This window comes from Herpailurus yagouaroundi, unplaced genomic scaffold (genome assembly GCF_014898765.1).
Source record: "Herpailurus yagouaroundi ecotype Mexico unplaced genomic scaffold, PumYag 162, whole genome shotgun sequence".
In the NCBI taxonomy this organism is placed as follows: domain Eukaryota; kingdom Metazoa; phylum Chordata; class Mammalia; order Carnivora; family Felidae; genus Herpailurus; species Herpailurus yagouaroundi.
In genome coordinates this window covers 46,600,745-46,612,301 of record NW_024412403.1, presented here as the reverse complement: position 1 = coordinate 46,612,301, position 11,557 = coordinate 46,600,745, and the positions used below count along the sequence as shown (strand labels likewise).

The window sequence follows — 11,557 nt, the reverse complement described above, 5'->3', positions numbered from 1 at the left end:
TATGACAAACTAAGAACTCAAAATTTTAATTATTGACCAAACACATAAGTTGTGCTCAATTTATTTCACACTATCAGAATAAATTTTTCATTGTAACTTCATTTATTCCAATGCTAAAACAATTTTTATGAGAAACTTTTATCCTACCTAAATAAGACCTTGTGCAGCCTTTTGGACCTCCTTTACACAAACATGTTCATTATTAAACAAAGAACAGTCTTGTTTCTATTTGTTTCTATTCTACTATTACATCACACTGTCTCCTACTGTCCTGTCTTGTACTCCTCACATCAAATGTTTACTACACAATAATTTTATTGCCCTGATTACTCGTAAAGGGTTTTCTTTACTTAGATAATTAGCTCTTCCTGAGTATTTCTGGTCTTTGGATTCTGTAAAAATGATCTGGTTGTAGCACCATGAAGAAGTGTTTTCCTCTGGTACCCTTGAATCTTACTAGCCTAAAGCTGTCACTTTCCTGTCCCCCATACAGGATAACAGTAACCCCAACTGTTAAAGATGCTGTGATCACTCTAAAATTCAATGTGGCCAAACTATCCAATACAAGAAAATATCTAGAGTTGCTTTTTCTCAGATAGAATCATATATAAAATGGAACAGAGGTTCAAAATTTAAAGAAATCAAAACTTCTACTAATAATATTTGCAAATGCACTTGAAAAAGATTCTAGGAAGAAAAAAAAGGTCCTCAGTTGTATCAAAGGGAATAACTGTTTAGAATTTCTAGAGAATGGTGCCTGACTATACCTCTTTGAAAGCTAAACTCACTTTTATAAGATTTAATCTAGTGAGATGTCTGATGTTCTGCTAAGACAAAGAGGTGATGAAATTATGAACATAATTCATATTCTGTTTTTATTTGGGGAAAAAATGAAAAAATTAAATGCCAGTGGTATTATGAAGAACTATATAATGATGCTGTATATTTTGAGTTGGCAATTAGACTTAGTGATTGATCTTCAGCCATAGGTAAAATAATAATCTTCTGCATTAAAGGAGGTGTTCTGGGTCTCAAATAAAACAGATCTCATCATAATATGGTAACACATCAGAACTAATACATTTATTAGAGGAACATTCATGATGTGTATTTATCTCTGTATACATACATATTCTGGCTTTTCCCTTCTTAGGTTGCTTGAGGTTCCCTTTAAAATCACCAGCACAAAAAAAGAAAAAAAAATTCTTCTTTGACTTCAACTCTGAGATGTCATTTCCTTATTCCTCAGTGAAAATAACATCTGAAATAGTCAATATGACTATCACAGCTATTTGTGAAAAAGAAAATACTTTCTAGTTACTGAATGGAACCAGAGTGTCAGCCAAGATCCTTTCCCCTAAGTAAAAACAAGCAAAACATTCTGAAAATGTGGTCCAATAGAAATAATAAGAGCTCTGATACTGGGTAAACTAAGGAGGCTTTGTCTTCTTCACGTTACTAAATACTCAGCTATCATATACCTGTCAGAAACACTTATTTCACAAGGCTATGGCTGAGCCATATCCAGAAATATGAAGTGGGGCTCATTTCACTGGGCGTTTCCTGCTGCTTCCTTTCTCTTCAAGTTGGACTGGAAATACTATAAAGAAAATCCTCAGAGCAATCTGCTCCAAACAAGGAAGTCCATAAAAAAGAACAGGAATGTAGGAGGGAAAAACAGCACTTAAAAGAATGTGACTTTTATCTGCACTTAAAAACTTAGAAAATGTGCAGTTTGGAATTATCTCTGTTTAACTCTTTAAATACTCATGTTGATTCCTGTACAAGTGCTTTAAAAGTCTGCTGTTGGAGTTTTCAAAGATTCAAAATACAGATCTGGCAGGAGGTGTCTCTGAATCAACAACTCAATTATATTCAAAAAGGAAATGTTCCCAATAGCACTTGAACTAATCAGAAAATAAGAGAACCTGAAAACATACTGTGAACAGAAACATGGTTACAACGAAGTTGACTTGAAATACATAATCACTGGCAAGAACATGAAAAACATACACACTCAGAGAAAAAGACTTAGCTTCATCTAAAGCCAGCAAATGTCCAGTATTTAAGCTTAATCACTCAATTGGCTTCTTTTCCCAAATCTGTTATTTAAAGTGAGACAGAGGAAGGAAGCAATGTCTCTTATCCCCTCTCCCTTCTATGGATGTACTGATTATACCACAGGTCTTACTCTGACGTAAAATCCTGAAAATGTGGTTTGAGTGGAGTCAGATACTAAAAAATGCCTATTTTGTTATTTCTAGCTGTGTGAAATGACACTTAAATTCCAAATCTTGGCTTTCTCATCAATAACTGGGATTAATTTTGACCTTACAGGGTTATCACAAGCACAAATTAAGCATAATTTGTAGCCCTCAATGGATCATAAACAAACGTTAGGCTCCAGAGTACTGTTCAATCCTTCAAACCATGAACACACTAGAAATAAACAAGCAGGGCTGCAACTTTGCTAGCACTTTTAGGAAATATGTGATTTAGGTTATTAGAAATACATTTACATAATAAGCATGCGAAGACAGCCATTTTTCCACGTTAAGTTTGCTCCTCCAAACACAGGATAACATACTGTGCTGAATAAGAATGTGACACTGAATGGGGGCACCTAGGTGGTTCAGTTGGTTAAAGCATCAGACTCTAGATTTCGGGCCAGGTCATGATCTCAGGGTTTGTGAGACCCAGCCCTGTGTCAGGCTCTGTGATTGCAGTGCCAGGGCCTGCTTGGGATTTCTCTCTCCCTCAATCTCTGCCCTTCCCTCATTTGACCATGTGTACATGTACACTCTCTCAAAATAAATATATAAACTTAAAAAAAAAATATATGACATTGAAAAATGAACGGGCATAGGAAAAGAGTGGCAGAGATTCAAAATGACCCCAAAGAGGTCAGAGTTAAAGCTCTATGAGGAGAAACCAAAAGGAAATATGGTAAGTCCAGGCCAATGCAACCAGTAACGAAGAGGGACACTCTTCTGCCTGTGGGTACCAAGTACGATATAAACTGTCCTGTCATATAGACATAAGAAATTTATCTGAGGGAAACAAAGAATTGAGATATTGAGACAAAGGGCACAAATGCTTTTAGTAAATAAAAAAATTTTCAAACATACCAAATGGGGAGGCTCATTTATTCCAAGTGGTTCCTGAAACATATATTAAAACATTTTAAAAATTGTAATCATATAATCTTACTTATCTTTTCGAAAGTTTGAAAATACCATTTGAAAAATGAAAAAAAAAAGGTAATTTACTAGATTTCTTGAACTAGTTATGACCTTCAAATAACTGAATTATCTTGATTTTAGTACTCATTACTAATTCCTTTTGAGTAATGTAGCTGGGAAAAAATATGTGCCTCAATGTCCATCAAACAGAGTCTGAGCTTCCTGTCATTACCTTTCCCACCACTATTTCATGGGCACCCTTCTTGTTCTGTGTTGTTACACACAGAACACTCTTTCCTAACCACACTCTTTCCTAACTTCATGATTTTGTACATGAGATTATTCCCTCTTTGAGGACTGCTTTTTCTGCCCCACGTCATCGTGTGACTAAACTGCTTTTAACCCTAAAGATATCACTCAGCACAACCTCTTCTTGAGAAGAGGCATGCTGCCCAACTCCCAGGCTCTGAGTGCTCCTTCACAGGTTCCCCCGCACTGCCTACACACCTCACCTCCTCACTCATCACACTACAATCAGTCATCTATATATCAATCTCCTCAAAGAGACTGAGACCCATCAGGGCGATCTCATTCATCTTTTATCTCCAGTGATCAGTAGTGTCTGGCATATGAAGCACCAAATAAATACTGTTAAATGAATGAAGTGATCAAATTACAGGCATCTCATTGATGTGTTGATACCACCTACTATCAGCTCCCTAAAGAATCTAAAGCAATTAATATGCTATTTCGTTTTCTCTGTATATTCACATAACATAATCCAGCAGTTTCATGTTTAAAAAGCCTGGTCTACATGTTCAGCTGTACACTGTTACATGCTCTAGAATTGGTTATGGTCATAGCTGACTCACCAGTTGGATAGGTCGTATGGACATGATTATATTATTTGATCCTCCCCAGTCAAAAAAGCATTTGTATTTTCCTTTCTCTAAAATGTACTGTTCTCCACAAAAGAACTTCTGCTGGTAGGCAACCCATCTAGCAGGAAAAAAAAGAAAAAGAACAGAGATGATACAGAATCGAGCAAACAAACCAACAATCTTAAAACCAAAGAACCTCTCAAAGTTCTCAGAGTGGGAGAAAACTTACACGCCACTTTTAACGTGAATGGATCTGGTTTCACTGCCAAAGCCGATTTCTTCCAAGTCAGAAATTTCCTGATTTGTAATGTCAATAAACTTCCCACTTTCTAGGTCAGATTCAAATAGTGTGATAGAGGATTCTATAAAATTCTAAAAAGAGGAAGAAGAAAGTTAAAGAGAGCATAAGGATTTTGTTCTATAGATTGTTGTACCTTTGCACGATTTTCATACTTGAGATTTCACACACATAACTCCAGGAGGAATTTTAAATGTGACTGGAAACAATTTTGATAGTTATTACTTTTAAAGCTTAAAGAAAAAAAAATCCCAATTTACTTTAATCAGGAAATCAACATTGTTATATAAGTGGAAATTAATCAAGAGTTGGTAAATGGCTGGGACTTACAGGCTATTATATGTTACACTACTTATAAAGGAAACCAAAGTTTCACTAGTGCCTCAAAAGTGAAGCCACAACATGGAGCCAAGAGTAAATACAAAATGTACAGTGGGCATTTTGTGGGAGAGGATTTTATAAGCTTAAATGTAAAAGAAAAAATGAAATTTCCTTGACCATAGGTTAAAAAGTTAAAATGAGAGGAAAATTTTGAAGTTTTTATAGATAATATATTTACAACAAAAATATCAGAAAAATTTTAAGATCCAAGTTGATAAATCCACGAAGGACACAGACAATTCACAAAAAAGATTGGCATTAGAAACAAATATGCAAAAGTCCAATTTCACCAGTAAAAATTAAGAAATTCAAATTAAAATCCTTAGATACAATTTTCATTTTTTAAAATAAGGAGGTTGTAAAAATCCAGTTTTATCTGGAAATATTCCTGGTAAAAAAATAAATTGGATGGGGGCACCTGGGTGGCTCACTTGGTTACACATCTGACTTTGGCCCTGGTCATAATCTTGTTGTTCTTGAGGTCAAGCCCCATGTTGGGCTCTGTGCTGACAACTCAGAGCCTGGAGCCTGCTTCGGATTCTGTGTCTCCCTCTCTCTGCCCCTTATCTGCTTGTGCTGTTTCTCAAAAAATGAATAAATGTAAAAAATATATATACATATAAATTGGATAGCAATTTTAGAAATTTCTTTCTTTCTTTCTTTCTTTCTTTCTTTATGGAGCCTCTGGCACTTAATACTAAAAGAAACTATTTTCTGTAATATTTTTATTTATTAATTTATATATATAATTTATTGTCAAATTGGTTTCCATACAACACCCAGTGCTCATCCCAACAGGTGCCCTACTCAATGCCCATCACCCACTTTCCCCTCTCCCCCACCCCTCATCAAACCCTCAGTTTGTTCTCAGTATTCAAGTGTCTCTTATCATTTGCCTCCTTCCCTCTGTAACTTCTTTTTTTTCCCCTCTTCCCTTCCCCCCTGCCCTCTATTAAGTTTCTCAGGATCTACATAAGAGTGAAACAAATGGTATTTGTCTTTCTCTGCCTCACTTATTTCACTTAGCATAATACTCTCCACTTCCAACCACATTGCTACAAAAAGCCAGATTTCATTCTTTCTCATTGCCAAGTAGTATTCCATTGTATATATAAACCACATCTTCTTTATCCATTCATCAGTTGATGGACATTTAGTCTCTTTCTATAATTTGGCTATTGTTGAAAGTGCTGCTATAAACATTGGGGTGCAAGTGCCCCTATACATCAGCACTCCTGTATCCCTTGGGCAAATTCCTAGCAGTGCTATTGCTGGGTCATAGGGTATTTCTATTTTTAATTTTTTGAGGAACCTCCACACTGTTTTCCAGAGTGGCTGCACCAGTTTACATTCCCACCAACAGTGCAAGAGGGTTCCCATTTCTCCATGTCCTCACCAGCACCTATAGTCTCCTGATTTGTTCATTTTAGCCACTCTGACTGGCGTGAGGTGGTATCTAAGTGTGGTTTTGATTTATATTTCCCTCATGAGGAGTGATGTTGGGCTTCTTTTCAATGTGCCTGTTGGCCATCTGGATGTCTTCTTTAGAGAAGTGTCTATTCATGTTTTCTGCCCATTTCTTTACTGGATTATTTGTTTTTCAGGTGTGTAGTTTGGTAAGCTCTTTATAGATTTTGGATACTAGCCCTTTGTCCGATACGTCATTTGCAAATATCTTTTCCCATTCCATTGGTTGCCTTTTATTTTGTTGACTGTTTCCTTTGCTGTGCAGAAGCTTTTTATCTTGATGAGGTCCCAAGAGTTCATCTTTGCTTTTAATTCCCTTGCCTTTGGAGATGTGTCGAGTAAGAAATCGCTGCGGCTGAGGTCAGAGAGGTTTTCTCCTGCTTTCTCCTCTAGGGTTTTGATGGTTTCCTGTCTCACATTCAGGTCCTTTATCCATTTTGAGTTTATTTTTGCGAATGGTGTGAGAAAGTGGTCTAGATTTAACCTTTTGCGTGTTGCTCTCCAGTTCTCCCAGCAACATTTGTTGAAGAGACTGTCTTTTTTCCATTGGATATTCTTTCCTGCTTTGTCAAAGATGAGTTGGCCATACGTTTGTGGGTCTAGTTCTGGGGTTTCTATTCTATTCCATTGGTCTATGTGTCTGTTTTTGTGCCAATACCATGCTGTCTTGATTATTACAGCTTTCTAGTAGAAACTAAAGTGTGCGGTTGTGATGCCTCCCGCTTTGGTCTTCTTCTTCAATATTACTTTGGCTATTCGGGGTCTTTTGTGGTTCCATACAAATTTTAGGATTGCTTGTTCTAGCTTCGAGAAGAATGCTGGTGCAATTTTGATTGGGACTGCATTAAATGTGTAGATTGCTTTGGGAAGTATTAACATTTTAACAATACTTATCCTTCCAATCTATGAGCACGGAATGTTTTTCCATTTTTTTGTATCTTCTTCAATTTCCTTCATAAGCTTTCTATAGTTTTTAGCATACAGATCTTTTACATCTTTGGTTAGGTTTATTCCAAGATCTTTTATGATCCTTGGTGCAATTGTGAATGGGATCAGTTCCTTTATTTGTCTTTCTGTTGCTTCATTATTAGTTTATAAGAATGCAACTGATTTCTGTACATTAATTTTGTATCCTGCGATTTTATTGAATTCATGTATCAGCTCTAGCAGACTTTTGGGGGAGTCTGTCGGGTTTTCCATGTATAGTATCATGTCATCTGCAAAAAGGGAAAGCTTGACTTCATCTTTGCCAATTTTGATGCCTTTGATTTCTTTTTGTTGTCTGATTGCTGAAGTTAGAACTTCCAACACTATGTTAAACAACAGCGGTGAGAGTGGACATTCCTGTCGTGTTCCTGACCTCAGGGGGAAAGCTCTCAGTTTTTCCCCACTGAGGATCATAATTAGCTGTGGGCTTTTCATAATGGCTTTTCGATGTTTCAGTATGTTCCTTCTATCTTGACTCTCTCGAGGGTCTTTATTAGGAAAGGATGCTGTATTTTGTCAAATGCTTTCTGCATCAATTGACAGGATCATATGGTTCTTATCTTTTCTTTTATTAATGTGATGTATCACATTGATTGATTTGCCAATGTTGAACCAGCCCTGCAGCCCAGGAATGAATCCCACTTGATCATGGTAAATAATTCTTTTTATATCCTATTGAATTCAATATGCTAGTATCTTACTAAAAATTTTTGCATCCACATTCATCAGGGATATTGGCCTGTAGTGCTCTTTTATTGCTGGGTCTCTGTCTGGTTTGGGAATCAAAGTAATGCTGGCTTCATAGAATGAGTCTGGAAGTTTTCCTTCCCTTTCTATTTTTTGGAACAGCTTGAGAAGGATAGGCATTATCTGCTTTAAATGTCTGGTAGTATTCCCCAGGGAAGCCATCTAGTCCTGGACTCTTATTTGTTGGGAGATTTTTGATAACTGATTCAATTTCTCGCTGGTTATGGGTATGTTCACGTTTTCTATTTCTTCCTGTTTGAGTTTTGGAAGTGTGTGGGTGTTTAGGAATTTGTCCATCTCTTTCAGGTTGTCCAGTCTGTTGGCATATAATTTTTTCATAGTATTTCCTGATAATTGCTTGTATTTCTGATGGATTGGTTGTAATAATTCCATTTTCATTCATGATTTTATCTATTTGGGTCCTCTCCCTTTTCTTTTTGAGAAGCCTGGCTAGAGGTTTATCAATTTTATTTTTTCAAGAATCCAACTGTTGATTTCACTTATCTGCTCTGTTTTTTTAGATTCTATATTATTTCTGCTGTGATCTTTATTATTTCTCTTCTTCTGCTGGGTTTGGGGTGTCTTTGCTGTTCTGCTTCTAGTTCCTTTAGGTGTGCTGTTAGATTTTGTATTTGGGATTTTTCTTGTTTCTTGAGATAGGCCTGGATTGCAGTGTATTTTCCTCTCAGAAATGCCTTCTCTGCATCCCAAAGCATTTGGATTTTTGTATTTTCATTCAAGTCCATCTGATCCAATGTATCATTTGGGGCCCTTGTTTCTTTACTGATTCTCTGTCTAGACGATCTATCCATTGCTGTAAGTGGAGTATTAAAGTCCCCTGCAATTGCCACATTCTTATCAATAAGGTTGCTTATGTTTGTGATTGTTTTATATTTTGGTGGTACCGAATTCGGTGCATAGGCATTTATAACTGTTAGCTTTTCCTGATGGATAGACCCCATAGTTTTTATATAATGCCCTTCTTCATCTCTTGTTACAGCCTTTAAATTAATGTCTAGGTTGTCTGATATATGTATGGTTACTCCAGCTTTCTTTTAACTTCTAGTAGCATGATAGATAGTTCTCCACCCCCTCACTTTCAATCTGAAGGTGTCCTCTGGTCTAAAATGAGTCTCTTGTAGACAGAAAATAGATGGGTCTTGTTATTTACACATTCTGATACCCTATGTCTTTTGGTTGGAGCATTTAGTCCTTTTACATTCAGTGTTATTATTGAAAGATATGGGTTTAGAGTCATTGTGATATCTGTAGGTTTCATGCTTGTAGTGGTGTCTCTGGTACTTTGTGGTCCTTGCAACATTTCGCTCACAGAATCCCCCTCAGGATCTCTTGTAGGGCTAGTCAGGTGGTGATGAATTCCTTCAGTTTTTGTTTGTTTGGGAAAACCTTTATCTGTCCTTCTATTCTGTCCTTCTATTCTGAATGACAGACTTGCTGGGTAAAGGATTCTTGGTTGCATTTTTTTTTCTGTTCATCACTTGAAGATTTCCTGCCATTTCTTTCTGCCCTACCAAGTTTCAGTAAATAGGTCTGCTACTATCCTCATGTGTCTACCTTTGTATGTTAGGCCCTTTTATCCCTAGCTGCTTTCAGAATTCTCTCTTTATCCTTGTATTTTGCCAGTTTCACTATGATATATCATGCAGAAGATCGATTCAAGTTATGTCTGAAGGGAGTTCTTTGTACCTCTTGGATTTCAATGCCTGTTTCCTTTCCCAGATCAGTGAAGTTCTCAGCTATGATTTGTTCAGGTATACCTTCAGCCCCCTTCTCTCTCTCTACTTCTGGAATTCCTATGATACGGATACTGTTCCCTTTGATTGCATCACTTAGTTCTCTCGAATTCTAATTCTCCCCTCATACTCCTGGATTTTTTAATCTTTTTCTCACCTTCCTCTTTTTCCATAATTTTATCTTTTACTTCATCTATTCTCCCCTCTGCCTCTTCAATCCACGCTGTGGCCGCTTCCATTGTATTTTCCATCTCATTTATAACATTTTTTAATTCATCATGACTATTTTTTAGTCCCTTGATCTCTGTAGCAATAGATTCTCTGCTGTCTCTATGCTTTTTTCAACCCAGCAATTAATTTTATGACTATTATTCTAAATTCTTGTTCAGTTATATTGGTTAAATAGGTTTTGATCAATTCGTTAGCTGTTGCTACTTCTTGGGATTTGTTTTGAGGAGAATTCTTGCATTTCATCATTTTGGCTAGTTTTCTGTCCCTTATGCATTTTAAAAGCTTGTTGTGGTCTTTACACCTGCAAGCACTGCTACATTAAAAGAGGGTCATACACTGTCCAGGGCCTGTCCCTTCAGGAGTTGTTTTTTCGGAGATTGTTACTTGCTCTCTGTTGTTGTGTTTGGTTATTTTATTAGCCTACTCATAGTGATATTTTCGATCCTCCACTAGGTGTGCTTTGATTTGTTCCTTGGAGTAGCCCTATCTTCTTTCAAGCTTCCCCATTTTCTTCCTACTAGATTCAGTCTCTTTTCCTCCTAGGCTCTGGTGTTCATAGTCTTTTGGCTTCTGCACTTCTTTGTTGGCAAGTCACGGGAAGTACGGATCCTCCTACTTCTCTGCCATGTTGGCCGAGACCCTAAAAACCTTGGTGAAGAAAACCATGATGTAATGATGGCATGACCGGAAGTTGAAAATAATTTACTAATACATTTTAAAAGAGTGATATTGTTTAACTCTCTGATATTTTTGGTAAAATTCTTTTTTTTAGCTAGAAAAAGTTTCCTAAAACTAAATGATGGGGAACTTATATTCAAAGATGAATTTTTTTTTGTAATACCAAAAAGTTGTAAATAGTGCAAATACCCAAACGACACATAAGCATAAATCTTTATACATCTACCTACCACCTGATGGAATATACTTACTACTGGCCAAGAGCTTTATGTGTTTTATTTCCAAAAGAGCTACCACATGAGATTATATTACCATCATTGTCATTTTCCAGCTAAGGAAGGGGAGTAATTTGCTTGAAGTAACACAGCTACTGAGGGGCAGAGACTGAACTTAAGTCAAAATCTATTTATCTACTCACCTTAATCACTGTCAGGATGAAAGAATAGGACAAAACCTCTCACTTATAAAACTGGTAAGACGATAAGTATGCAAACCACCCCCCCCAACTTTTCATAAAAGAAGACTAGTAGGAAAAAAACTCAAGAGTGGTTGGGTCCAGAGAAATTGGATAATTTTAACCTACCTTTTTTACAAAACTTTGTAACAGATATATTTTTTAATTGGAAAATACAGAATACATTATTTTTTAACTTTTTTTTAAATGTTTATTATTTTTGGGAAAGAGGGAGACAGTGTGCGCAGGGAGGTGCAGAGAGAGAGGAAGACACAGAATCTGAAGCAGGCTCCAGGCTCTGAGCTGTCAGTACAGAGCCTGACACAGGGCTCGAACTCACAAACCATGAGATCATGACCTGAGCCGAAGTCAGATGCTTCATTGACTGAGCCACCCATGAACCCCAGAATACGTTATTTTTAAAAAAGAACTGTGGTAGGGTCCCCTTCCAAAGAAAGAAGAAAAAAAAAGAAGAAAACACCTCAAGGCAACCTTGT

General features: G+C 36.7%; 1 protein-coding gene across 4 annotated transcripts in view; it reads right to left on the bottom strand.

Moving 5' to 3' along the window:
- The window catches only part of CRYBG3 (crystallin beta-gamma domain containing 3), a 139,836-nt gene that overhangs the window by 45,697 nt on the left and 82,582 nt on the right, over positions 1–11,557 (bottom strand). For all 4 annotated transcript variants that reach the window (XM_040484264.1, XM_040484266.1, XM_040484267.1 and 1 more), the window contains 3 exons: positions 4,293–4,435; positions 4,055–4,181; positions 3,129–3,161 (listed from right to left, as the gene is read on the bottom strand). In XM_040484264.1, the coding sequence (XP_040340198.1) occupies positions 3,129–3,161; positions 4,055–4,181; positions 4,293–4,435 (303 nt within the window). The remainder of the gene's footprint in view (positions 1–3,128; positions 3,162–4,054; positions 4,182–4,292; positions 4,436–11,557) is intronic.